This window comes from Denticeps clupeoides, chromosome 14 (assembly GCF_900700375.1).
Source record: "Denticeps clupeoides chromosome 14, fDenClu1.1, whole genome shotgun sequence".
NCBI lineage: Eukaryota > Metazoa > Chordata > Actinopteri > Clupeiformes > Denticipitidae > Denticeps > Denticeps clupeoides.
Window position 1 is genome coordinate 9,658,398 of NC_041720.1, and position 27,452 is coordinate 9,685,849.

Sequence of the window (27,452 nt, forward strand, 5' to 3'; positions counted from 1 at the left end):
GGCAAACTCCAGGTGGGCTGCCATGTGCCTTTTACTAAGGAGTAGCCTCCATCTGGCCACTCTACCATACAGGCCTGATTGGTGGATCGCTGGAAAGATAATTGTCTTTCTAGAAGGTGGGCTCTATCCACGGAGGACCTCTGCAGCTCTGACAGAGTAACCATCAGGTTCTTGGTCACCTCCATAACTAAGGCCCTTCTCCCCTGATTGCTCTGTTTAGGTGGCTGGCCAGCTCTAGGAAGAGTCCTAGTGGTCCAGGTTCTTCCTTGTATGGATGATGGAGGCCGCTGTGCTTCAAAGCAGCAGAAATGTTTCTGTAACCTTCCCCAGATTGGTGCCTCGAGACAATCCTGTCTCTGAGGTCTACAGACAATTCCTTTGACTTCATGTGTGCTCTGACATGATCTGTTTTTTTATTTTTAATAGATTTGCCAAAATAGCAATTTCTTTTTCACGTCGTCATTATGGAATGTTGTGTGTAGAATTCTGAGAAAAAAATTATTTAGTCCATTTTGAAATAAAGCTGTAACATAACAAAATGTGGAAAAAGTGATGCGCTGTTAATACTTTCTGGATGCACTGTAACAATACTTATTTTGATGGCTTTCATTGATTGATTGAATGTCTTGAGTTGATGTAGGTATTTTATTCTGTTGTAAATGATATTTATTCTCTGCTTTAATTTTTTGTTTTGTTCTCCTGGCCCATTCTACCTCAGATTCTTACCCATAATGCCCTTACCTTCCCACCCCAATCCATTGAAAATCTGTTTCTACACAGACCATCATGCATGATTCTATATTTCTGATGTACGCTTCTCTACCTAAATAAAGCACATGACAGAGCAAAGCTCTTCTCTGCTCTTTGGTCTTGAGTCACTGCCCCAGTCTAATCCCCTCTTCCTCAGTTGGGAGGAAGAGCGACTGGCTTCACACATCCGTGTCTAGCCCCCATGCAGGATGCCAGATCGTTATTCCAAGGCCTGATGAGTCAGGAGGTGTCGGAGCTTGGCTGCCATGAAGGCGATGGATGCTGGTGGTCTCGGAGGAGCCCGTCTGAGAAGCACTGGTCTAATTTGTAGCACTTGGAACAAATCTGGTTTTCTTCAAACTCAAAAAAAAAAAAAGTAAAAAAACGCTTTTTTGAAATTCCGCCTGAATTAATGAGACGGATCAACAGATGATGATTATCATTACACAGGGCACAATCCTGCACAGTCCGGCACACTTAACAACGACTAAATCAATTCAGACAGAACACCACGTCACACGAGCAAGCCAAGCCTGCCTGCTGTTCTCAGTTCACTCTTCTCCAGGAACAGAGCGTCTCCACTTCATAACATTTCACAGGAGCCTGTGTGAACACCTTTGACCAATACCAAAGGTCAAAGGTGGATCAATCCAAATTGAAGGTACTCACACGAGCACAATTAGCTCGCATTTATTTTAGCCATCAGTCAGGAATCACGCTGGACAAGGCAGGATCCACCTACTTCACAGGAAAATAAAGAAACTCTAAAAAAAAAAGTCCTTGTTAATTACTTGGACTGTCTCGATTCAACTTTCATTTTTCTGTTATAAAAATAAACTTACACTGCAGACACCAATGCTGACATTTAATGGGACTGAATGAAGAAAATGTCCAACGGGTCGTTTTAATATTTTTAATTTCCAGAAATTTTTTTCCAATAACTTAAAATAAGGCATACAGTACGCTATGCACAATTTGTTCATCTTTCATATTTTTAGTTTTACCAGAAGGCTACAAAATTCATCAGTCATTAGATACTTATTAAATTGACGATACTTTCTCAGTTGCATGTGGCTCTGACTGGGTTGTGCGATAATGCGATCATGAAACGGCTCCATTCCGTCTACTGGGTGACTGAACAAATGAAACAGAAATGACAAAATTCTGCACGTAAAACGTGCGATGCTGGAAGGAAAAAGAAAATTAGCCGAAACACAGATTTTCGGAGACAAGAGCACCACATTCTATGTTTCGGTTACTTGGGCACATGGGATTTTTCGTCATTTGAGACTCTCCACAGTAAATTTCCATGACGGCTGAAACAAAAGTTTGCAGCGGACTTCAGCTGCATGAAAAGGCCACTGCAGCCAGACTGACTGGTCGCAGATACGTCGATGAATTATTTAGCAACAGCCATTCCAATTATTTATAAGAGGGCCAGAACAACAGCTGGGTGGAAAAATTAAAGGCAATTGTAGGCCATGAGAGCCCCAATTACCGCGGAGAGCCCTTTTAAAAATTTAATGCCGGCCGTTCCACTTTTCAGAGGACGGCGTGGTGCATCGGTCGCGTTATTAATATTCCTGCTTGGTAACAGAGTTACCCACCCGCGGACGCTTTGGCACCCATTCGCCGGTGAGATCAACACAGCCGAGCACGCCGCCGGCTGAACTTTCCATTTCCAGCGAATGAGCAATAAATAAAACTAACGTGCTTATAACCTCCATAAGGTTTCGTAGCCTCAAATGGTCAACTAGTCAAGTGCACCGCACAACAAAGTAGGAAATTATATAGCTCGTTTTAAAAACCGCGTGGTACCAGTGTACTTTTCTTGGCCATTTGCTCGCTCATTTACTCAAGTCCTCCACAAGGTCTCCATCACTTCCTCAGTCCCACCATCACCTCACTGAGATCCCAGAGTCTCCGTGCTGCCTGGTCCTCCGTGGCTTTGGGCAGCAGCTCCTGCTCTTCGCAGTTGGCGAAGCATTTGCCGCTCACGCTCTGGACGTCTGGGGAACAGGCCAGGTAGACTGGGGTCTGAGCGCCCTCTAGAGGGCTCTTCAGGAAGAGCCAAGAAAACAATAGGAACAGTGGTTTGGCCAGCAGTGGGATGTGGACGTGCCTACCCAGCTTGGTCCGCACCATGCCAGGCGTGAGGGCGTTGACGGTGACCCCTGTGCCCTCCAGACGGTGCGCCAACTCCCGGACGAAGAGCAGATTGGCCAGTTTGCTTTGGCTGTAGCAGAAGGCCTCATTGTAGCCGCCCTCGCTGTTAATGTCCTCGAAGTTGATGCGGCCGCTCTTGTAGAGCTTGGAGGAGACCACCACGATGCGGCTGGGCGCCGACTTCTTCAGCAGGTCCAGGAGGAGGCGGGTCAGCAGGAAGTGCCCCAGATGATTGACACCCAGCTGCATCTCGAAACCTTCCTCGGTCTTGGCGTAGGGGCACCGGAAGACGCCGGCGTTGTTGATGAGAACGTCAATTTTGGGCTCTTCCTGTAGGAGACACATTGCGCACCTTGACTTTAAAATCGACCATCATATCGTCACGCACGCATCAGCCCATTTACACCACAGTGCCAGGTGAAAGGTTAACTCGAACCTGAGCTTCAGGACTTTGGAGAGCTCTCTAGGTTAGCCAGAACCTGGACTGACCTTGGTTTCGCAACTTCCAGAAGGAAAACTGAAGACGGTGCATTCAAGTTGCATGTCTAAGTTATTTGTCACCCTCCATCAGATTTAATGCAATAGAAAGCAGCGTAAATCTCACCTTTATGATCTCGTCGCAGAAGTTCCGTACCGACTGTAGTGACGCCAGGTCTAACTGTTTGACCACCACCTCGCCCTGATCCTGTCCCGCCTGTTCCTTGATCTCCCGCGCCGCCTCCTCGGCTCCGCGTCTGTCCCGGCAGGCCATGACGACCCGGGCCTGGAGTTTCAGCAGCTCCGCGGCGGTGGCCTTCCCGATGCCGCAGTTCGCGCCGGTCACGACGACCGTCTTCCCGCGCATCGTTCCGGCGGGGAAGCGCAGGAGCTTGGCGGACCCGCGTCTGGAGAAAATCCTCCGAGCGACGAGAATGACTCCCCCGCCGAGGACAGCGGCTAAAATCACCGCCGCCGACATTAATGCGGAGGTGTTCTTCTGCGTGTGTGCTCTACAAGAACTACAGTTCCCAGGATTCCCTGCGGCTTTGCTACGACGCGTGCGCCAACGTAGCCAACTTGTTTATCATTACTAGTTCTCATAGTTATATATCTATGACTAGTCCTATTATTGTGGGTGTTAATCGTTTTGTTTTAATGTAACTTTACTTACATTTCAATGTTACAATAAAAAAACTACCCATACCAATTATTTTTCAACTAATAACATTCTAATAAAGCAATATAGTCGAGTTATTGTTTTTCATGAGTAATCTGCTCATGAATAATTATATATAAAAATGATTATAAAACACAAATACTTTACAACTATTAAATGTATGTATGCATGTATGAAGGTTTAACTCTGTTCCATTTTTCGGATGTATTTTATATAATGCAAATAATGAACTAGTACCAGTTTTTATGTATGTAACATGAAGTAAAAAAAATATAATGGGTATAACCTAGAATACTACAAATACTAAAAAACTAAATCTACATTCATGTGGACAAAAGGTCCACATCAATAGAATATTGCTGGAAAAATCCCTGTAAGCTTATGTCAGCTTTTTTCCTAAAATTCTATTGTGTGTGTCAGACCCCATGGGACCCCTGAGAACAGACCAGCATTTAAAACACCCTACACTATTATTGCCATGAACATTTTAAAGCAATTACGAGAATGTTGTTCATAATGTCCACAAAATGTTTATGTATAAAATAGTACTTTTCCATGGTTGCTCAAAAACATCATCAAAATTTATTGTTGCAATACTGTTATAAAGAGCAATATAAACGTGCTGAAAAGCACGTAACACTTAAAGGTTTTCTTTAGATCAGTGGGTAAATACAGCATTGAAAGATTTGCCTTGATAAAGTATGAAAACGTAACATGCTACTCTAGTACATAATCCAGACTTTTTGCAAGTTTTCTAAACTAGTATTTCTACGTATGTTTGTAACACTGAGCCACTGTTTGGATTGCAAAAATAACATATAAAGAAAGAAAACCATCAAATTAAATCTCTAGAAAGGCAGACAGGAGCACATCAGCTAGCAGACAGTGTCCTAGAAGTCCCTGCCACACACACAGACGCACGTGAAGGAAAAGGCCAGGAGAACAAGACTTTGGCTGGTGGAAGGTGGCAAAGATGTCTCAGGACTGTGTCTCGGAGTTTGGGTCCTCATAGATGTAACTTCCCACCCCTCCTGTGTTCACACCTACAAGCAGAAACAAACAATTTCGTTGGTTTGGACATTCCAATTCATTTGTGTCTTGCGCTTTTTACATAATAGAACAGAACTGAAGAAACAGGACTATGAAATAATACACGTGTATTAAAAAAAGTCCAATTTTAACACACATAGTTTGAGCCACTCTGAAGCAGGGGGCTTTTGCTGTGATGGCAGCATTTCACACTTCCTCCACACTTCCTCCACCACCACAAGTTAGACAAGAGGGATGGTTTTCCAACTGAATGTTTATGCTGAACACTTTTTTATTATTCATGGTTTTTTTTGTGTGTGTATGTGTGTTTGTTAGGTGACCTTTTACAGTGACTTTGTTATTTTTTCTGACATCCCATACACCACAGTTAGAGTTATTTTCTTCTTAGAGCTTTTTACAGACTCCCCTTATCCAGAACCTTTATTGCCCCCTGTCATGGCCAACACACCTCCAACCCACCAGAGAGCACCAGACCAGCCAGAGAGAGAACGACCCGGAAGGATCAGCCCTGATTTATGTGTGTGGGTTGGAGGTGTGTTGGCCATGACAGAGAGGGACCCGGGCAGAGTCCTGGAGCGTGGACTGGACGGGAGGACGTTTCGGGCGGCAGGGAGGTAGGGGAGCATGGATTCACGTATTAACAAGGGGCAGGCAGGCTCAAGGTCAGGGACAGGCAGAAGTCGTGGCCAGGAAGTTCAATTTGTGGTTTCAAGGGGGTCAGGCAATTCTCGAAGGTCATTGCAGGGTCAAATTATTTGGGTGTGGGTAAGTGAGCTAGCGACGCAGCCTGCTTTCATTTCCGCTTCCGGGTCGTTGTCTCCCAGGCTGGTCTGGCGCTCTCTGGTGGGTTGGAGGTGTGTTGGCCATGACACCCCCCCATTGCTCAGGGACACAATTGTAGTAAGTGGGGTTTGAACCAGTGACTTTGTTCTGGTTCATTGGCGAGTGTGTTTTCCACTAGGTTACTACCACCTTTTGGCAGTTCATAGCTGGTGTGACCAACATGAAACCATAACTTAAACTGGTACATCTTAACCATTTCTTAAAGTACTAAATGCTGATTTCAATGGGTAAGTTGCACTTGCACTTACCCATGTTACAAGAATAAAATGTTAACAGAGGCCAATTTCAAAGGTGTTAAATGTTTGGTATGATCACTTGCTTTAACTGTTGTGTTGCTAAGCAACCACGGCATGCTATTTATACTGCATTACTAGGTTGACATGTTGGTTTAAATTTAAAAAAATATAATTTTAACAATGAACATTTGTGCACTTTATCATTTTGTTTTGGTGCTACCAAATGGTGGCACCATTTTGGTAATCCAGCATAAAACATTAAATGTGCAATGATTGACTGTGCAATGATTGACTGATTACCTTTGGGTCCAAACAAGACAGCATAACAGGGTTTGTGGCAGTAGGGTTGTCCATCGTGCTGCAGAATGAGTTCAAAGTGACAAGGACATTTAGATATAGCAATTTGTTTGTAAAATTCTGTAAAAGCATTGCTCTCTCTCTCTCTCTCTCGCTCTCTCTCTCTCTTGAATTTCACACCTCCGCATGGCTGCCAGGTGCCAAGGTTTTGCTGCATCGCTCACAGCGCAGGCAGGGTCGATGCCAGTCCTTGCCCAGGGATGTCACTTTTTCAGCTGGCATGCACACAGACACACACAAAAATAGAAACTATTGAAACCATCACAAAGTATGTAACGTTATAATGCTTTAAAAGAAATAGCTTACCAAAATACACCGTCTTGTTGCATCGAGGGCAGACGTTTGGTGCTCCCGAAAAGGATGTAAAGCTTGCAGCTTGAGAATGCGAAACAAAAAAGATCATTTATGAACACTTCTCCTCTCCTGTTAATGTTAATCTCGTTTTAATCTCCTTTCGTCTCAGAATACATCTTTTTTAGATCCTTCTTCACCTTTCACTGGGCCTCTGGTGGGGGCAGAAGTCTTCTTCTCCACTGGTTTCGGATCAGTTTCCGAGGGAATGCTGGCAGAGCCATCAGTGGCAAGTTCATCAGTGGCAGGATTGTCATAAATGTAGGAGCCGGCACCACCAATGTTCACACCTTCAGACAAAAATATATATATATATATTGTACTTCCATCAAATACACATTATCTGAAGCTTCAGGATTCAGACTTCCAATCCTGAGAAAGTACCATGAAGTGACTTTGTTTAAAGAATGCTTCTTTCTCACACACACACACACACACACACACACACACACACATATATATATATATGTGGATAGAGTACAATGGGGAGCAGTGAAATATCTGCAGTAACCAACTGCATTAAAGGAACACAGAGTTTCAGAGTTTTACCCTCATCCAAAATGTTTTACGCGTACAGATGTACAGAGAAAATAAATATCTCTCTTATGTGTAATATTTCTCTCTGTGCAGTATTCTCTGTGTAAAACATGTGCTTATGCACATACATATATAGGTTTGTACAGACACACATTTCATATACATACAAATATATATTTTGTAGGCTACTTTATCTTATTGTGTTGTGTAGTTTTTCTTTTTACGTATTTATTGTTTTGCTACTCTGTGCTGCTCATGCCTTAGTACTGCAGGAACAATGAAAAATTTGTGAGATTAATAAAGTTCTTCCTTGTCTTATCTTATAGTAAGTGTCCCGTTAATGTCTGGAATGTTCATCATAAACTTCTACTGCACCTTTTGGTCCATAGAGGGCAGCATAGCAAGGCTTGTGGCAGTACGGCTTCCCATCATGCTACGGGGCAGGACAAGCAAAAAATAAACATATGGTAATGTTATACAGAGAATTTTTGTATTTTTTTTCTTTTATATGATGAACGGGCTGTGAGAAGATGACCCAGGATAACCTCCAGTTTAAGATCCCTCAGGACCCGGCAGGCCCTCGCTGGCTTAAATTTAGCTGGGGTTAATTTCAAAACCCATTTTGTGGGGAGGTGAAATAAAAAAAAACATTATTGTTAAGAATCACCTTTTAAAATTGAGTTTTTCATATTGATATTTCATGTAAAGATTTTACATATTCTCTCCAGGCCACTGCTCTTTACTATAACATCACCACCAACACCCCACTTATGATTCACAGTGCATTGTGCAGGCGGTTGCCAACAATGTCCCAAATCAGGTACACCCCTCAGTGGGTTCTACACGATTGAGCTGGTGGGTGCCAACAATGTCCCAGAGCGGGTACATCCCTCAATGGGTTCTACACGATTGAGCTGGCGGGTGCCAACAATGTCCCAGAGCGGGTACACCCCTCAGTGGGCTTTACATAACAGTGGCTGTGACCCACCTCTGCATGGCCTCCTGGATTTAGGGTCTTGTTGCAGCGGTCACACTTCAGGCAGAACTTGTGCCAGTCTTTCCCCAAAGATGTCACCTTCTCAGCTATGCATGCAGACAAACACGTAAAGACAGACAGGTGTCAGGTCTAAAACGCTTCACACAAACTGTATTCTTCATATATACACTTTCATAAAGAAATCGTTAGTTGACTTATTGACTCCAGCGTCTTTGCAATTATCTTAGTCTATATTATCACTTGCATATATAAATATCTCTATGGGCAATGCACTTTGACCCCAGGAAGTGTTTGTTATCAGACTTAGCCTAAAATACTCTATGGTAGCCCTTCATAGGCCTTCAGTCTAGAGATTGTGGCCGTCCCCAGATTCAGCACTCTATTCTGCCAAGCTCTGGTATAAATGATGTCTGTAGGGTTTACATGAACACACTGCTCATGTGTCCAAAGGAAATCCCCCAGACTGAGTGGCGCTTCTCTTCTTCCCCGCTGTATTAAAAGCCCCACACACACAGTCCCCAGGAGCGGCACAAGGCCCAGATTCACACTTTATAAATGGACGGATGTCTTATTCGCTGAGGGAACCCATTCAAAGCTGACATAATGCAACATCCATCAGAGTAGGTAGAAGAAAGTGTCCATAAAAAAATTCATAAAGGAACCTTAAGGGGGACTGAGAGAACAGACGTCAAAAGATGTACTTGTAGTCACTAAATATTGGGCTAAGTGATGACATGATGGTAGTGAGTGGGGTTTAAACCTGAAAATTTGACAGTTATCTGGTTGACTGGTGAGTTTCCCACTAGGCTACAACCACCCAGTCAAGTACAATTATACAGCTGGGGCCAAAATTTTTGAAAACTACACAAATTCTGTTTTTCACAACGTTTGCTGGTTCCATTTTTATTATTGCTATTTGCATACACTCCAGAATGTTATGAAGGGTGAGGACGGCTTTTTGGAGGATGGCCTGGTGTCAAGAAGGGCAGCAAAGAAGCCACTTCTCTTCAATATAAACATCAAGGACGGACTGATATTCTGCAGAAAGTACAGGGATTGGGCTGCTGAGGACTGGGGTAAAGTCATTTTCTCTGATGAAGCCCCTTTTAGATTGTTTGGGGCATCTGGAAAAAGGTGGGCGCTACCTTCAGTTCTTTCTCATCCCAGCAGTAAAGCATCCTGAGACCATTCATGTGTGGGGCTGCTTCTCATCCTCAAAAGCAACTTCTCCCAACCACCCAAGAACAGTTTGGTGAAGAACAATGCATTTTTTACCATGATGGAGCGCCGTGCCATGAGGCCAAAGTGAGAACTAAGTGTCCCGGGGTACAAAACCTATTTGTGTCCATGGCCAGGAAACTCCCCGGACCTTAATCCAATTGAGAACTTGTGGTCAGCCCTGAGGAGGCGGGTGAAGAAACAAAAACCCACAAATTGTGACAAACTCCAAGCACTGATTATGAAGGAATGGGTCGCCATCAGTCAGGAGTTGGCCCAGAAATTGATTGACAGCACACCAGGGCGAATTGGAGAGGTCTTGAAAAAAAAAGGGCCAACACTGCAAATATTGACCCTTTGCGTAAACTTGATGTAATTGTCAACAAAAGACTTTGAAACTTATAAAATGCTTGTAATTATACATCAATTCAACACAGGAACAACTGACAAAAAATATCCTGAAGCAGCAAAAACCTTTTCTCAAAACTTTTGGCCACGACTGTATAACTAAACACCATGCAATGCAGCGAACAGCAGCATGTGGGAGGCATGGTGGCATTTTGCCATTTCGATATTTTCCTGATTGATTTTTGTCTTGTCCTGCTTTGTGGCGCTGGCCTGGGGGATGTGCGTGGCCTCGGGAGCCGACAGGGCGGAATGGCCGTTCTGTTCGGCGCATGCGCAGTTGGCGCGGCTGAGAAAGGAGCGGCGACCGCGGTGCTGTCCACGGCTTCGGTACTGAAAGTCGCACCGCCTCTATATTCTCCGGGCGGAGAATGTAAAAAAATTCGAAGTGAATTTTGCGTCCCTTCCCCTCAGACAAACGAGCTGAATCGGTATTAACGCGTTCCTGCCACGAAAACGGCGGCTGCTGGCGCAGTAATGTGGCTTAGATGAGCGTAATTAGGAGACGGGCGGAAACAAAAGTGTCGAGCAACGCAGTCCGCGCCGGGTCACCAGATGCAGCAGCGGAGCCGTCATTTCCGTCGTTTTTTCTGAGTATTATTATCCCACCGACAGTCCGACGCCCCGACATCAAACCCAGAAGAGGGACACTCACCGAAATACACCGTCTTCTCACACCGGGGACACTTTGACGCCATGTTCCAATTCGGAATTAAGATAGCGAAAAAGCTCTTTTAAAGTTATTGGGGTTTTTTACATCCAAAAAAAGGACGCTAGTTTGCTCTCTGTGGCTCTCTGTGGAGCATCTTATTATTTCTCCTCTGCCGAGGCCACGCCCTTCTGGTGACGTAACGCGGGCCGCTCGTTGCTCGCAGTAATTCGGCGCAAGAGACAATAAAACCGCGCGGCCCACTGCGACCAACACATCGAAGGACCTTGGTCCACGGCTACAGGATCCCATGGGTTAATCTTATTCGACCGGCCGCTTTGTATGAGTAAATGTTTTACACTAGAACGTGACGCTTGTGAGACAGGGTTGCCAGGTTTGCTTAATTTAAGCGACTCTGTCACTTTCAAATGATAACCTTTTTGGACAAGGCTTGTTTCTGGAAATTCAGACTACGTCCTCAAATTTATATTAGAACCATTAGCATGTTCTAACAAAGAGCAGTGGCCTTGAGAAAATATGTCATATTCATTTCAGATTCATATGAAATATTACTATGAAAACATACATATAAGTTCGGCATTGTGTGGACAGCAAAATAAGAATTTAATTGGACAGAGGAATGCTCATTTCCACTGTGTTTCTATTTTCTATTTCCATATGACAATAAATGCTTTGAAACTTGAATTTCATTCATTAAACAGTGGTAATCAGCAGAGCACTAATGAAGTGAAAGGTTAAAATTATCCCTGCAGACCCTATGCTGGACAGGTGTATGTGGGCAGTGGTGGCCTAGTGGTTAAGGAAGCGGCCCTGTAATCAGAAGGTTGCTGGTTCGAATCCCGATCTGCCAAGGTACCACTGAGGTGCCACTGAGCAAAGCACCGTCCCCACACACTGCTCCCCGGGCGCCTGTCATGGCTGCCCACTGCTCACTCAGGGTGATGGGTTAAATGCAGAGGACAAATTTCACTGTGTGCACTGTGTGCTGTGCTGCTGTGTATCACGTGTGACAATCACTTCACTTCACTTTATTTTTTGGGGGGGTTGGGGTATGACCAGTGGGTATGTGGCGTTGTGTGGCATATTTACATTTACATTTACGGCATTTGGCAGACGCCCTTATCCAGAGCGACTTACAACGTGCTTTCAAGAGAAGAACTGTGTAAAAGATAGTATGCAACCTCTTACCCACAATGACTTATGGTTACAGGGACAGTCACCCTCTGAGAAACCCGGGTCATCTGCTTTGGTGGTAACCCTGCACAACACTACACAGCAAGTGAACTAAACTGAATGTATTTTTCATTTCATTTCATTCATGGCATTTATCAGACGCCCTTATCCAGAGCGACTTAGAATCAGTGACAGGGACAGTCTCCCTGGAGACACTCAGGGTTCAGTGTCTTGCTCAGGGACACGATGGTAGTAAGTGGGGTCTGAACCTGTGACTTTGTGGAGTGTGTTACCCACTGGGCTAATGCCACCCTAACGCCACCTTTCACTGGGAATAACCACTGGGCCTAATTTTACGTCTGGCATCAGTTGACCCACGAAGGTCTGCTGTCTTGCAGTGTGTCCCGCCTTTTATTCCAGTTGCCACTATTTTTGGGGATTGATTAGTCTCGGCGAGTGCTCTCTTTTTTGTGGCAGCACTCCTGTTTATTTCCACTTTGTGCGGCCTGCGGAATGTTAAGTGGCCCCGGGGAGCAGCCCTCATGCGCCAAATCTCATAAGGGTATTAGATCTGTCATTCGCGCCCATTTGTAGTTTAAAGGAATGGATTAGCCACCAGTGAGAACGTGGGCCTTAGCTGGAGATACGTTTTTATTTTGGCTTGGTGTGCATGGTGGCATTTAGCTAATCGGATGGGAGATTATCAGAAATAATTCTGTAATAGACAGTAGGAGCAGCCCTGATTAGATTAAACAGTCTCCCGTACAGCCTGTCCGCAAGCGGCATCTTTATTGTCACAGGGCACAAAAAAGGCGGCACGTAAAGGGACCGTTTTTGAGGCGGCACGTAAAGGGACCGTTCACATTTGTGACCACAGTTTAAGCTCCATTGGAAATTCCACGTTTAAGCGCGTCGTATTTTTGTCTTGGTATAAACACACATAAACAGTAGCCACGCTGATGGAAACAATCCCCATTCTCCGTCCACCGAGGCACTCTCACGGTCCCAATGGAACAGGGGGAATGCGGTGGATCCTAAAATAAACATGAACAATTTGCGCCTGTTCCTCACTTTTGGCACAGCTGGAAGGAAAAGGGTGGGACCGAAGTGGGAGAGTTGGGAAAGTGTGGGAAAGCCTGCCCTGTTTTACATCATCCTCACCCTTTGGTTCCTTGGTTACGTCTCGGAGGCAAAATAAATTCTTCGTGATCCCAGCAACACTCGATGTCAAGTCACAGCAGGGTGACAGAGTCTGGATTTCTTTTTTTCCGTGCCATCTCTTCTCCCATGGTGCATTGCAGGTCCTCTAGGCCGTTAGCCTTTTATCTCCTCGTTGTTGCATTTCCATCACCATCCCCCCGCCACTCACCCAGACATGCCTTATCTGCCCGGGACCTTGATAAGGCAAAACAGAAGCGCCCACGCTGGCCGTACATGGCCTTCAGAATCTGTCCCACTCGCACATGACAGCGACTGATACGAGCAGGTCGGGATGAGACTGAACGATCTAGGGTGTGGCCTCCACACAGACCGCTTCACAAGGAATGTTCCATTTTGAATCAATAATCAAATAATTAGCTGATCACATCGTTTAGCCTTTTTTAGGTGGGTATGTGATGAAATGGGGGTGGTAGTAGTCTAGTGGGTAACACACTCGCCTATGAACTGGAAAACCCAGGTTCAAATCCCACTTACTACCATTGTGTCCCTGAGCAAGACACTTAACCCTGAGTGTCTCCAGGGGGGGGGACTGTCCCTGTAACCACTGATTGTAAGTCGCTCTGGATAAGGGCGTCTGATAAATGCTGTAAATGTAAATGAAATGTAATGTAATGTACTGTATCCCATACTGTATCCCATGTTTCCCATTAACCTTTTTAACATTTAATTAGTCAAAGCACTTCTGATGGCAGTCGTTTCAATATAATTTTATTATAGCGACATGTTATTCAAGGACAAGGTTCTATCGCAGAGATAGTTAAAATCCATGGTGACCTCTGCTTTGTTTCAAAAGGATCTCCTTGAAGGTAGCATAACCAAATCAAGTGTACGTTCTGCCACTAATCAGGGCAGATGTTGAACTTGTGAGGAGACACCCACTCGCTCTCAGACTCTGGGAGATGAAAGTCTGTTTACTGACCTCATGCGTCACTGAAAACTCGGGACAGGGCGGTTAAAACCAGAGGCGAGCAGCCCTCTGGCGTGCATGAGTAACATTGCATTTGGTATTCAGTGGATATTTCAGTGAATTTTATTAAATTCAGAAGCAATTTTCAATTTTTCAAACACTTTCAATTTGAGTTGATGTTCTGGGCGTTTTCCATTGGCTCTGAAGACCAACAGTCTGAGGATTCACAGGATTTAAAATAACTTATTCCAATTTGATACAATATTATTTTATTACAAAACATATCCACACAGTATTATGAAAAACCTGTCCTATTTATGACTATTACTTGAAAAAAAAATCCTATATCCTATATAACATACGTTACACCGACAAGCAAAGTGCAAGCAAAAGTAAGAGGCCATGAAAAAACATTGCACAGAAAGTCAGTGTCTTGTGCTTTACATTCTTTATTCACCACCCAACCTTCCATGTCCAATACTCACAAAACTGTAAAATAAAAAAAGGCTTACAAACAAAACCACCAATCTATACATGATAGGAAATCAACCAGTGCAGAATATGTCCATATATTTCTCCAGTCGCTACATTCAAACCAGGAAAACCAATAGGAGGGCTCCGCCCCTTCCTGTCAGGACAGTTCACACACACAACTGTGAAAAGTGTGGCTTTGGACGAGGATGTTCGTGAACCTGGGTCATTTTTTTGTCTTCTTTTTTTTCAGTGTGTTGTCTGTCCTTCACAGCAGCAGTGGCCGTGATGACAGAGGACTACGTGACATCTTAGTGCTTTGGTAGAAAAAGTGGAGCGAGACAGAGAGAGAGATAGACACTGAGTAGAGAACATGACATATTCTTTCTTTTTTCCCGTCTTAAGTATTTGAGTGCAGTCAGAAAATCTGGAAAAAGAAAGGGCCAGTCTCCGAAAGAAAAAAAAAAAAGAAAGTGTCACGTTCTGAGATCGAGTTTCTCGTAAGACACAGTAGCGTTTGACAAAAAGAAAAATTGTACTTCAAAGTTTATACAGCATAATTTATAAATACACTTTTAAAATGTATAAATTAGACAAATACACAGAGTCCACAACAATCTCGATTCTCGCTGATTACTTTCCCCCTACTTATTTGGTGAAAGAGAACAGAGGATGAATAAAAGGCACAGCAACGTTTCATTCAACAAGCGATCATTCAAAACCTACCCAGAGTGAGAAAAGTAAACCTACGGCAATATAAATTAAACACAATCTGTAATGAGCGAAGCGGGTTTTCAAATAAAAAATAAAATAAAAAAAAAAGAAACAGCCCCACAGTACGCGCCTATATTCTACCATAACACCACCTTTACAATAGTTTAAATAAATTAAGGTTTAAAAGAGAACTTAAGAATAGAACGCACCTCGAGCTTTCCGTGTCCGTTCAGATGTCACTGAGGAAGTGCACCCTGTACACTTTACTCTAATAAATATATCTGTCGTACACCTCCAGTGACTTTGAGATATAAAGATCCAGCCTAAAAGGGGTACTAACCCCCCCTGCCCCCAAAAAATAAAACAGGCAGCCCTACAGTACAAAAGAAAAGGATGCATCAGATCTCATTAGAACCCCACAGACCAAAACAATATGGCCGTTCCCCGTTTACCTCGCTTGTTGGTGCTCATTGTACCAAAATAAACCTAGAAAATACACCGAGAGTGAGGTTACACGTACACCTGGTCATGACCCTGTGCCCCCAGTGACAACTCTCTGGGCTCTTCCCCTTCCAGGATGGGACCTGCGGAATCGCCTTCGTCATCGTAGTTCTCGTACTCGAAGGGCTTGGGGCAGCTGTAGGGGTGGCCGTTGTCGTCAAAGAAGCGGCGGAAGGTGAACTCGTAGAAGGCATGTTCGGGGTGCTTGCCGTTGCGGAACCAGCCGTTGAGGGTATCGTTGTGGTTGCCGTCGTCATTGCTGCTCCACAGCTTGTCGGGGTCGACGGGGTCGAAGTTGGACGTGTCGGTGCAGTGGGCGATCTTGGGGATGTACGGAGCGGGCCGGATCTGCTGCCTCAGGTCTGTGGAAAAGTCTACGGTCTTGAAGAAGGGGTGAGCCTTGATCTCGTCCGCGCCATTCTTGCCCAGGCGGTCCTCGTGGCCGCGGCACAGCTTGACGATGAGGTCGGACGCCTCAGGGCTCAGCTTGGCCTGAGGAGGGATGTGGAGGGTGGCCTGCCAGTTGATCACCTGCAGGGGTGTCAGGGCATCACAGAGAAGTCCAGAAGGTAAATTTACATGTAAATACACATGCACATATTTTTTTAACACACCCATCCACAGTTATTTCCAGATTATTTATTTGTATAGTGTACTTGGCGGCTCGGCATTCAAGCCGGCATCCTTCTGATTGCGGGTCCATGGTCTTTGTAGAGGAAAATGATTTATTGTATGCTGCACAGCAGGGGTTCTCAGCTACTTCAGCATGAACTGTGATTAGTGCACTTGAGTAGTTTGTGAAATGTTGGGGGCAGTTCTCTTACCTTCAGTTGGGTTTCCAGAGGCGTTGCTGCTAAAAAGGGAGGCTGTCCAACCAACATCTCAAACAAGATAACTCCCACACTCCACCAGTCACATAGCTGGGTGTACCCTGGTCAAAATGATAACCACGATTATTCATTATTTTAGGTAAAACATATTTTTATTGCACTTTCTACTTTAAACAATCAGTAAGTGAAAAAATCGCTTTTTGCGGATAAAAACCAGCCTGTCAACATTTTCTGACCGAAGGCAGGTCACTATGAAAATATTTCATTAAATACTTAATATAAACATTAATTTACCTGCTAATTTGGAAAAAAATAACTATATACAGGGCAGGTCCATAAACCGAGGCGTTTTCTATAGATTTGTCAAGAACTATAGACAAGAACTAACTCTGCAATTTATACAGGTGTCAGAACAGAAGATGTGCCTTTCCTGTGTGGGTCGGGGGGTGCTCTGGTCTGTAACAAATGTGTAACATATGATAAAATAAAATCAAAGGTCCAGCTTTTTTGCACATACCATCAAGAGAAGCATGAACGAATGAGATTGGAACCCTGTCCAAATATGACGGCGGTATTGACGCATGCTGAGAGGCTGAATGTGTATACATCTATGGTGTATATATCTATTAGGGTTGGCAACTATTACAGCCCCAAATGAGGGACACTTTCTAGCAACCCACGTCTCGCTGAGGTTGCTGCTCAGTCTATGTATTCATTTGCCCCCTGGTGGTTGGTTGTTTAAATGTAAATATTGCCGACGATCATGTTCATTTAATCTTGGCAGCAAAAAATCGAGATTGTGATACAAATTCGATTAACTGTGCAGCCCTAGCAACCACTACATGGGGTTGTGGTACGTAACGTTTGCTGACCTGTGCGCAGCAGGACCTCTGGGGCGATGTAGTTGGGCGTGCCGACCAGAGAATGTGCCAGACACCGCTGGTGCTGCCGGGCAGCCCGCCTCTCCAGAGGCTTGAGCCGGTCGCCGCAGCGACAGTTAGACGATCCCTCCCACTCCTTGCTGAAGTCCATGCTGTCCTGCCGGACGTGATCGCCTAGGGAGGACCAAAGTGTACGGGTCAGAGTTCAGCTAAAAGTAAAGTTAAAGTGAAGTCACATGTGATACATAGCAGCACAGCACACGGTGCACACAGTGAAATTTGTCCTCTGCATTTAACCCATCACCCTGAGTGAGCAGTGGGCAGCCATGACAGGCGCCCGGGGAGCAGTGTGTGGGGACGGTGCTTTGCTCAGTGGCACCTCAGTGGCACCTTGGCGGCTCGGGATTCGAACCGGCAACCTTCTGATTACGGGGCCGCTTCCTTAACCACTAGGCCAACACTGCCCCTGCTGGGGTGAGTGTGAATATGTAACGAGCTGGCTTATTTCTACAACCTTAATCTTCTAAATCGACACTTATGATAAGTCATTTCATGTTCATTTGTTCATTAATTCTCTAATCCCTCCAAATGATATGAAACCCACAAGGACGGAGCAATGTGCTTCATGTGAATTCTTTGGAACATTGTAAGCAACTAAAATAAAAATAAAAAAATTACACAGACATGAGCAGCCCAGGAGAACTAGTTAGCAGAACCACAGCATTAGGAGATCATGCCACATATTACATTCAGTTGTATCAGAGATTGACTGAGTGGAAGTTGCCACATTCGAATATGAACCACTAGACCACAAAGTCACAGGTTCAAACCCCGCTTACTACCATTGTGTCCCATGAACAAGACATATAATTTTGAGTGTCTCCAGGGGGACTGTCCCTGCTCTGGATATGGGCGTCTGATAAATGCTACTCACCGCTCTGATAGTATTTGGAGTCATGAGTCCACCGGAACCCGGTGCAGAGGCCGAAGTCAGTGAGCTTGATGTGGCCATCTCGGTCGATGAGGATGTTGTCGGGCTTGATGTCGCGGTGGATGAAGCCCATCTTGTGCACGCTCTCCACGGCGCAAGTGAGTTCGGCAATGTAGAACTGAGCCAGCTCCTCCTGGAAGATTCCCATCCGGATGAGCAGGCTCATCATGTCGCCGCCGGGAATGTAGTCCATGACGAAGTACAGGCTGTCCTTGTCCTGGAAGGAGTAGTAGAGCCGCACCACCCACTCATTATCCGCTTCGGCCAGGATGTCCCTCTCTGCCTTCACGTGGGCCACCTGATTCCTGAGGAGAACGTCCTTCTTGCGCAACGTCTTCATTGCATACAGAGCCCCCGTGTCCACCTTCCGAGCCAAGCACACCTCTCCAAAGGCTCCTATGCCTAGAGTCTTGATTTTGACAAACATGGACTTGTCCATTTTGGCACGCTTCAGCCGGATGTAGTTGGACTCTTTCTGGCAGAGCATCATGCGCATCTGTTCTTGAGCATCACATGACAGCCCCACCTGTGAAAAATAAAATTAAAAAAAACATTTTAATCAACTCCAGTACATTTCGACTGAGTACTCACATCATGATGAAAAAATGTTTAGGTTTTTAAACTACATGCACTACACCTGCGTACAAACTACCATTCATCCATGTCACCAGGCTAAACATCAATCCTTTGACAAAACAGCATACAACGCAGAACACTGAGGCTGGATGATGAATCAAAAATTAGGATCAAGCAGCACTGTAATCCCATGCCAGCCTGGGTTTCGTGCGTATGTGAGGGAGCCAGATTATTACCGTCCTGGGAGCAGTTTGTAGGGATGGTACTTTGCTCAGTGGCACCTCAGAAGCACCAACACGTGGTTCGGAATTTGAACTGGCAACCAACCTTCTGATTCCTTACCAACTAGGCAACCTCTGTCATACAGTACAGGCCAAACGTTTGGACACACCTTCTCATTCAGTGTGTTTTCTTTATTTTCATGACCATTTACGTTGGTAGATTCTCACTGAAGGCATCAAAACTATGAATGAACACATGTGGAGTTATGTACTTAACAAAAAGTGGAGACCTCCACAGTCACCGGACCTGAACCCAGTCCAGATGGTTTGGGGTGAGTTGGACCACAGAGTGAAGGCAAAGGGGCCAACAAGTGCTAAACACCTCTGGGAACTCCTTCAAGACTGTTGGAAAACCATTTCAGGTGACGACCTCTTGAAGCCCATCGAGAGAATGCCAAGAGTGTGCAAAGCAGTAATCAGAGCAAAGAAACTAGAATATAAAACATGTTTTCAGCTATTTCACCTTTTTTTGTTAAGTACATAACTCCACATGTGTTCATTCATAGTTTTGATGCCTTCAGTGAGAATCTACCAACGTAAATGGTCATGAAAATAAAGAAAACACATGGAATGAGAAGGTGTGTCCAAACTTTTGGCCTGTACGGTATACGAAAAGTGAAAAAAAAAAAACACACCGTGCAGCTGTAGATGATATGGTGTGAAGTACATACACACGAGACGATTCAGGACTCAAATTAAAAATCCTCAAAGTCTACGTTAAAAAACCACAGAATGCATGCAGCTTTTCCCCGTGCTCTTTTTTATGATCATGCATGAACAGATGGTGCCAAGCCATCAGATCAAACAACATTTAAATGTATGACTGTTTCGGGCTTACTTTAGTCCCCTTGGTCTGTGTGCTCTACTCCGTTCACGGCAAGAAGATAAAAACGTTACCTGCCGCACCAGCTGTTAGTGACCGTGCCGACTGAGAGAGAAAAAGAAAGGAAAGAAGAAGGAAAAAAAAAAAAAAAAAAAACAGCTGAGAAAAGATAGGAAGAAAAAAGCAGGTGAAGATGTCCACCCAGTAACCCAAAGGTTTCCAGTAGAGAAGAAGAAGAGAAGTACAGGAGAGACAATGACGAGGTGCTTCCTGACCCTTTGCATCTCGCTCTCCAGCTGTTTCTTCCGCCGAATCCTCTGATGATGGTTCTTCAGGATGTTCTCCACGTGCTGTTCCATGAAAAACTTGAAGGCCTGGGGAGAGTAGATGGGCAGCCGGATATCGCCACGCCGCTCCTCGTCCCGTTTGTTCCTCCTGCGCACCGGCACCGGCGACGTGGTGATCTGTTTCTTTTCCCGGTCGGGGGTAGTCCCAGGGCCTTCAAGGTTCTCCACTTTCTCCATGGAGCTGTTGCTGCCTTGGTCGTCTTCCATGGTGTCCTCCTTGCCAGCAGCAGATTTACCAGCAGACTCGTGCGTCTGTACGGCAGGCGCCGGCGGCTGCTGCTGCTGCTGCTGTTGAAGGAGGTGCTTCGGATATGGGGGCGGAGGGCCCTGGTAACTGGGCACTTCGGCCACCCCAGGTGTTGGTGCTACGGGTGGAGCGGCCTCCTGATAGGCGGCTGGAGGGGGTGGCGGCGGTTGCTGCTGCAGCCAGGGCGGGTGGGTCGGGGCCACGGCGGTGTGGAGCTCGGGTTTCTGCACGCGCATGCTCTTCACCGGTTGAAGGATGGGTGCCTGGGTGATGGCTGTGACCGTGGTAGCGGAGGGCTGAGAACTTGGTGGGTGGCCCTGACGGTTGTTCAGCTGGGGACTGTTGAAGGAGTTGGAGCGCACTGGGATGCTGTGCGGCCATGTGGGGGGCATCTCCTGACTGCTCCCGCCAGGGGAGGACTGCGGCGGGCCAGGGGCAAGGGGAACCGGAGGCCAAGACTGCGGCACAGCCGAGACGCCCAGGTTGTGACTGTTGCGGTTGGACACCATGATGGACTGTGGGAGGTTCCCCCCGTTGATGTAGGTTGGGGAGGGGGCTGGACCGCCGGCTTGCATCTGCTGAGCTGTGGGGCTCTGCCTACTGCTCTGGTTGATAGGGTAAGGAGGCGGGGGCTGCCGGCTGCCGCCACTCAAATATTCCGGCTGGGACGAGCCGTTCTGGAGCCAAGTAGGAGGGAAAGTAAACTTGGTCCCCCCTGACTGGGACATGATGATTGGCTGGCGTCCGCCAGGCACTGGGCTGATCCCTCGCTGGTTCTGCGGGGCTGAGTACCCATCAGCCCAGGCACCTGCCGGAACAGGGGAGATCCGGGGGACCAGGTACTCCATGTTGCCAGAGAAGCGCTTTGTGGATGGGTTAGCGTCCCACGAAGGTGGCGGTGGCGTGGTCCCTCGCGTGGGGGGAGGTGTTACGCTTCGCACCTGCGGAGGGAGCGGAGGATTCACCCGCTGACCGTTCCCAGGGTGCCCCTGCGGGAAAGAGGCCGGTGGTGGGCGACCAGAAAGGTCTCCCTGAGACGCCAGGCTGTTGGAACTGTACATAATCCCGTCCACCACAAGCGGCCCATGCCTCTGAGGGACCAGAGACTCTTTGGAGCCTTTCCAGCTGGGCTTCCTGAGCACTGGCTGTGGAATGTGAGCTGCTCCTGTAACAAAGAATAAAAGAAGCCACCTAAAAATACAAAATATCTCTCTCAAGTATTCTAATCCACCAAATTTCATTACATAAATGGTATGGGTCATTATCCTGTTTACTATATCGAGATAGTTATTGTTATATGTAATATAAAGTGTTTATTGCACTGATTTGGAAGGCAGAAGCTGTTGAGTAAAAGGTTGACGTACCTGACAATTTGATTTCTTGGAGACTCATCTTACCGATGTAGTCAATGGCTGCCTCTATGCTGCGACTATATGTCTGCTTCAGGGCATAGACTGCCATCTCCTAAAATATGAATTAACAGGGAATTATGATTATGAATTAGACATTTATGTATGCGGTACTGTGCAAATGTCTTCAATCGTCGATACTACTCATTAAGCCATGCATTAAACAATGACATCATGTCTGTGGCGAATATTGATCTCCATCTGTAGATCTGTGCTTGAAGGTGATCATTCGTTAGTTTGATCAAATCTATTGCCACTTTCACGTTTTAGATTGTCCAGGATGGTACTATATCCACACACACTAACCTCGTCAACACCCGCATTAATCAGAGCCATCTTCATCTGCACGTTCACCTCCGAGCTGGGCTCGTTGGCGAACGGCAGCAGCGACCTGCGGATCTCCTGCAAGGCCCTGTGATAGTGGTTTTTAGAGTTGCCGCCGCGGCCCTGCAGCTTCGGGTCTTCGGGCAGAGCCTTCCCCGCGGTCATGTCTGCCTTCGGCGCGTCGGAGGGCCGGGAGAGGTTGCGCAGGCTCTCTCGGATTTCCTGCAGCATAGCCTCGCTGTTGCCGCCGTAGTTGCTGGCGGGGAACGTCTTGGGTCGGGTCTGCCGGGCTCCTTCGTGCTTCTCTCCTCTCTTCATGTAAAAACATGCACGTCGGGCGCCGGGAGGGAAAATGCCGCTGCGAGCAGCGTGGCGTTGCGGCGAGGGTGGGGACGGTCGAGGGGGAGCAGGCCGCGCTCCTATCATTCAGATGTGCTCACAACCATGGCTGGAAGAGAGAGAGGAAAAAAAAAAAAACGACACCATTACACGTAGGACAGCTCATTCTCCACATACCACAGCGAATTCCCAACATGCCAGAGATCTGGAATTTGCAGAAAAGCTTGTACAACTCACCTACATGCTACCACGTCAAATGGCACAACTACGTGGTAAGTAAGTCGCTATCAGGACAGGTGTCAGCCTGGATGTCATATATTATCCGATCCGGTCCGAAACCTGCACCACTGTGGCCCTGGGCCCTATTCAGGCGCGGCCAGGGCCAGGCAACGCGTCGTCGCGAACTGCCGTTCTGCTCGATTCAGTGGGCGCCCGCCTGGCGCGTTAAACGCCTCATCAACACCCGCGGAGCCGACACCGACTAGACGGGAGCGGCGAACGGCCAGCTGACGTCGCCACGCCGCTAACCAAGCGGCTAGCGGGCACACCACCGACCCGCGGGAACGAGTTGGGAGTGGTGGTGGTGGTGGTGGGGGAAGAGGAGGTCAGAAATGTACGAAAACACAGCGCCAAGCGACCAGGAACCGCGAGCCGAGCTGGCCAGCAGGCTCTGGAATGCGGGCCTGCGAGGCTACGCGCTCACGCTAGTCGTTAGCTGCCGCGCTAATGGCTGAGGCGAAATGGGTCTTCTTACTCACTTGGGCTCGATTCGTCCGTTCCTGGGGTCGCGGAGGTCGGCTGTTCGTCGGGTAGCGCCGAGAGGACCATTTACGAACCCGCCGCGAGACTTCGGGACGACCAGCGCGCGTACAAGTAAATAACAACAACACAGCCCAGACGTCTTTGTATCGCCAGTGTCGCCAAGGTATTCCGCTGTCGAGTCGGAGAGGCCCGGATGTGGGAGCAGTTCCGTCGCCCACCGCTAGAGGGGCCAATTGCACAAGCATGTAATAAACCAGAAAGGACACAATCGTTTTTGTAAAATCCTGCATATTTATTACAAGTTACAAGTTAATGGTACAAGTGCTCTTCCTTTGAACATTTCTTAGTATCAAGCTGCACAGAAGTCTGTAACACTAACAAAATATGAAATGTAGTTTTCTTCAAAATAGAAAGCATTTGCAGAGTTCTTATATTGGGACCCGACTATTAACATATATAGCTTCTCCATCTGTGCCACAAACAAGACACTGCCCAAGCACATCTAAACTGTTCACAGAAAGAGTCTGGCTGGGGAGCATGTGAGTGGTCTCGAGGCGGCCCTTGGTCGAGTCTCCAGAAAGCCAGGCACTGATGAGAGACTGGTTGCCTCCAGCTGGAGCAGCGGAACTCCGTGACACAATGGTTGAGTTGCGGCCTCCTTGTGGAAACAAACCAAATATAATACTATGTAAACAATACTGTTTCAAATTGTACTAAAAATTATACTGGGGAAAAAAAAAAAAAAAAACAATTAAAACTTGCCTTGCAGGAAGGACGGTGCATCAGAACCGGTGGAAGTCTCCCAGTGCAACAGTGAACCATCCTCTGAGCATGTGAACAAGTGGTCAGGGTTGGAAGGATGAAAGTGGACCTCCCACACTGTGTGTGAGAACGCAGAGAATAATGCGTTGGATTTCACTGGTAATACGCAGCTTAGGATCAATGTTGAGCATTCACCATCCAACGATTTCTTCAACCAATACATGTATTAAGGTAAAGAGAATAACAGCTGAGGTGGAATTTAACAGCGGCTCTCACTTTCAGCTGAGTGAGCCTCCATCAGTGAGAACGGCATGCTGCCTTGCCTCACATCCCAGATACACAGCATGCCATCCTGCCCTCCAGTCGCAACTATATGCTGCTGGTTGGGGTGTCGGTCCACGCAGTGCAGGGGCACCCTGTCTCCAGTGCTGAAACGATCGTACCATTTGCATCCATTCATCGAAAAATGGCTCAAGAATGGAAGTGTCTTTTTTTTTTTTTTTTTACATGATCATTATACTTACAGAGAGAGGATTTGTGCTGGATCATTGCCTTGCTGCCTGAAATCCCAAAGCTTTAGTTGTCCAATGGAGTTCACAGTAAGAACTTCAGTGGTCCTCAGAAAAGTCACAGCGTGAATTGTGCTACTATCTGCATTATCTTAAAAAACATAATAAAATGACATCATGAGACAAGTGGGTACTAAGAAAGCAGAAGTACATATGTATTAATTGTCAAATTGTGCCCGCTTTGAAGTTCCCATACCGATGGTGCGTAAGATTCCTGACTGGTCCACGCGGAAAAGGACAACCCTTCCATCTTCTCCGACTGAAACCAACTCTGGGCTGCTGCATGCCACTCCTGTGCATGGCGCGTTGTCACACGGATAACGATGCGCCTTGTCCCACCGCTGTGCGACAGAAAGCGTCTACGAAAGAAACCCATCTTTTGGTTGGAATTCATTTAGATTGTGTAAACTGCACACAATCTTTCACCAAAACCCCACAAATCATGATACGGTCCTTTTTTAAATAAAAATTGTACATAGTCAGATACATGATGCATGTTTGTCTTAGCACAATAATGGTAATAATCAGTGAGACAATTATTATATGAGATCATTCTTCATACCTGGTTATTATGATGGTGTCGGAAGATGGTAACCGCACCAGTCGAAGATGCAGTCACAATTCTGTCTTGATCGAGAAACTTTAAGGTGAAAGTGCTGATTAATGACAATGAACATATACACTGCACTTAGTAAGTTTAGCGCTATCTTGAAATTTAAATGATTTTTCCTTGGATAGAAAACAAAATCAAAAAATATTGAATAGTCATTGATAACCGTAACAGTTAAATAATAGTGAACTCTGCTTACGGACATGTGCTTAGATGCTTGAGATACTGTCAGTCGGTCAGTGTTATTCCTTCAATGCAACTGTATTAAAGTACTTGAAAAGAGGTTTGTAGTAACGAATGAAGCTTTTACAGCGATAGTCTTGGGAAAACGAACACTGCATTCACCGGAGACACTCAGGGCTAAGTGTCTTCCTCGGGGACACAATGGTAGTAAGTGGGATTTGAACCTGGGCCTTCTGGTTCATAGTGTGTTATTACCCACTCCATCAAATATGTCTGGCCTGAAATAAGAAGCCATCGTTCACCTGAAGGTCGAGAACATCCCCCGCATGCCTCAGCTCGCAGAGCAACTGGGGATCTCCTTCGAAGGCGTCCTCTCCGGCGCCCCCACATTCTCCGACTGACCAAACGGAGACCTTGTTATCCTGACGGGGCGAAAACGTGCGGCTTTAATGCAACCGTTGTTTTACCGCATTGTCATTTACGCGGCGACGCGGGCGCGTTTTTGGATGGGACGTCGCCGCACCTCGTTGTCCCACGATCCGGTTGCGAAGACCTCCGGCTGCTGCAGAGCCGCGGAGGACACGGGCCTCCACCGGACCTTGCTGATCTTCTGCGAGACGTACTTCGCGTTTATGCTATCCATGGATGTAACTCTCTATAGAAACGGGGACTGTTGAGACGCCTTCAAGCCACACGCTCCCCCGGTCGGCCTGCTGCACTCACATTCCTTTTCCTGGATCCCGCCAGCTCCGCCCCTTCCGACGCCGAACTACAGAGGCCGCGAAGGAACAAACCAAAAAAAAAAAAAACGCGCGAAATGGGTTGCAACATTAAATACACATTTGTAGAGTAAATAAAAAGCTTTGCATAATCATAATTATGTGAAAAAATCTAAAAGTAATTCCAGTATATAAGCAGTATATAATCAAGGAAAAAACGAATTAATTTACAAACTTGCCTAGACAGATGATAACAAACTGACCATATTTGAGCATGTTGGAAATGAAGGTTAATTTCTTTACACAAACAGTATATTGATTTAAGATTCAAGATTGGTTTATTGTCAGTACAACAGTATACATTGTATACCGTGTATTGAAATAATGTTTCTCACAGACCACCCCCCACCGCAATCATAAAAGAAAAATATATATGTATATTCACACTAAACTAAACAATACAAACTGTACTTTTCTGTACAATGAACAGGTTGACAGGACATGACTGGACAACATCATGTAGGACGCTTGTAAGTGGATATGTTGGATAATTTAAACAGGTCACACAAGACAAGACAAACATATGCAAAATGTGTAGGAATGTGCAAAAAGAGCAGAGACGTGCAAAATGAAAAACCGGTGCAAAAAAGTGGTTAGGAAGTGGTGGCCTAGCAGTTATGGAAGCGGCCCCGTAAATGCCTGTCATGGCTGCCCACTGCTCATCAAGGGTGATGGTTAAAAGCAGAGGACATATTTTGTTGTGTATTGTTGATGAGTTTAACAGTGTTCTGGTCATGGCAGTGCATTGGCAGTGCATTGAGAGCTCTGACTGCTTGTGGGAAGGAGCTCTTGCAGTGTCTGGCAGTTACAGTTCTGATGCTGTAAAACCATCTGCCAGATGGTAGGAGGGAGAACAGGGTATGTGAGGGGTGGTGAGAGTCCTTCATTATGTTCCTAGCTCGATGGACAAGGTTTTTCTTGTAGAGCTGAGAGATGGGTGGAAGTGCAACCCAGATGATGCACTCTGCTGTCTTCACTATCCACTGCAGGGTCTTCTGCTCACCATCAGTGCAGTT

The 27,452-nt window shown here is 46.1% G+C and overlaps 4 protein-coding genes and 1 long non-coding RNA gene across 5 annotated transcripts; 1 reads left to right on the forward strand and 4 right to left on the reverse strand.

The window, feature by feature from the left end:
• Window positions 1-1,649: 1,649 nt before the first annotated feature.
• On the reverse strand, window positions 1,650-3,926 carry rdh14b (retinol dehydrogenase 14b). The gene is made up of 2 exons (XM_029002822.1): window positions 3,521-3,926; window positions 1,650-3,246 (listed from the first exon to the last, which is right to left on the reverse strand). Exons 1-2 carry the CDS (start codon window positions 3,872-3,874, stop codon window positions 2,629-2,631), a joined length of 972 nt encoding a protein of 323 aa, XP_028858655.1. The 5' UTR covers window positions 3,875-3,926; the 3' UTR covers window positions 1,650-2,628.
• A 709-nt stretch (window positions 3,927-4,635) lies between these two features.
• Window positions 4,636-10,991, reverse strand: crip2l (cysteine-rich protein 2-like). Its single transcript, XM_029002823.1, has 8 exons — window positions 10,722-10,991; window positions 8,435-8,529; window positions 7,822-7,879; window positions 7,050-7,199; window positions 6,865-6,933; window positions 6,679-6,773; window positions 6,502-6,559; window positions 4,636-5,115 (listed from the first exon to the last, which is right to left on the reverse strand). The coding sequence occupies exons 1-8, from the start codon at window positions 10,762-10,764 to the stop codon at window positions 5,051-5,053; spliced, it is 633 nt and encodes a 210-aa protein (XP_028858656.1). The 5' UTR covers window positions 10,765-10,991; the 3' UTR covers window positions 4,636-5,050.
• Window positions 10,992-14,468: 3,477 nt separating this feature from the next.
• lats1 (large tumor suppressor kinase 1) lies at window positions 14,469-23,739 on the reverse strand. The gene is made up of 8 exons (XM_028952986.1): window positions 23,530-23,739; window positions 22,415-22,880; window positions 22,064-22,163; window positions 20,381-21,864; window positions 18,369-18,951; window positions 17,426-17,608; window positions 16,548-16,654; window positions 14,469-16,254 (listed from the first exon to the last, which is right to left on the reverse strand). Exons 2-8 carry the CDS (start codon window positions 22,856-22,858, stop codon window positions 15,733-15,735), a joined length of 3,423 nt encoding a protein of 1,140 aa, XP_028808819.1. The 5' UTR covers window positions 22,859-22,880; window positions 23,530-23,739; the 3' UTR covers window positions 14,469-15,732.
• Window positions 23,012-24,632, forward strand: LOC114763352 (uncharacterized). The gene is made up of 3 exons (XR_003742338.1): window positions 23,012-23,043; window positions 24,051-24,221; window positions 24,303-24,632. It is a non-coding gene; the product is annotated as an uncharacterized LOC114763352 (long non-coding RNA).
• On the reverse strand, window positions 23,811-26,394 carry nup43 (nucleoporin 43). The gene is made up of 8 exons (XM_028952987.1): window positions 26,181-26,394; window positions 25,960-26,079; window positions 25,427-25,504; window positions 25,061-25,223; window positions 24,820-24,955; window positions 24,572-24,723; window positions 24,296-24,412; window positions 23,811-24,191 (listed from the first exon to the last, which is right to left on the reverse strand). Exons 1-8 carry the CDS (start codon window positions 26,298-26,300, stop codon window positions 23,962-23,964), a joined length of 1,116 nt encoding a protein of 371 aa, XP_028808820.1. The 5' UTR covers window positions 26,301-26,394; the 3' UTR covers window positions 23,811-23,961.
• Window positions 26,395-27,452: the final 1,058 nt, after the last annotated feature.

Excerpts from the sequence above, each read along its gene's own strand:
- rdh14b (XM_029002822.1), bottom strand. The coding sequence starts at position 3,874 with ATGTCGGCGGCGGTGATTTTAGCCGCTGTCCTCGGCGGGGGAGTCATT. Across the intron at positions 3,247-3,520 it reads TCTGCGACGAGATCATAAAG|GAAGAGCCCAAAATTGACGT; the intron begins GTGAGATTTACG and ends TGTCTCCTACAG.
- crip2l (XM_029002823.1), bottom strand. The coding sequence starts at position 10,764 with ATGGCGTCAAAGTGTCCCCGGTGTGAGAAGACGGTGTATTTCG. Across the intron at positions 7,200-7,821 it reads TGCCCTCTATGGACCAAAAG|GTGTGAACATTGGTGGTGCC; the intron begins GTGCAGTAGAAG and ends TTTTGTCTGAAG. Across the intron at positions 6,934-7,049 it reads CACCAGAGGCCCAGTGAAAG|CTGCAAGCTTTACATCCTTT; the intron begins GTGAAGAAGGAT and ends CGCATTCTCAAG.
- nup43 (XM_028952987.1), bottom strand. The coding sequence starts at position 26,300 with ATGGATAGCATAAACGCGAAGTACGTCTCGCAGAAGATCAGCAAGGTC. Across the intron at positions 25,505-25,959 it reads GGGATGTTCTCGACCTTCAG|TTTCTCGATCAAGACAGAAT; the intron begins GTGAACGATGGC and ends TTCACCTTAAAG. Across the intron at positions 24,192-24,295 it reads TGCACCGTCCTTCCTGCAAG|GAGGCCGCAACTCAACCATT; the intron begins GCAAGTTTTAAT and ends TGTTTCCACAAG.
- lats1 (XM_028952986.1), bottom strand. The coding sequence starts at position 22,858 with ATGATAGGAGCGCGGCCTGCTCCCCCTCGACCGTCCCCACCCTCGCCG. Across the intron at positions 22,164-22,414 it reads TTAATGCGGGTGTTGACGAG|GAGATGGCAGTCTATGCCCT; the intron begins GTTAGTGTGTGT and ends TTCATATTTTAG. Across the intron at positions 21,865-22,063 it reads CCAAGAAATCAAATTGTCAG|GAGCAGCTCACATTCCACAG; the intron begins GTACGTCAACCT and ends TCTTTGTTACAG.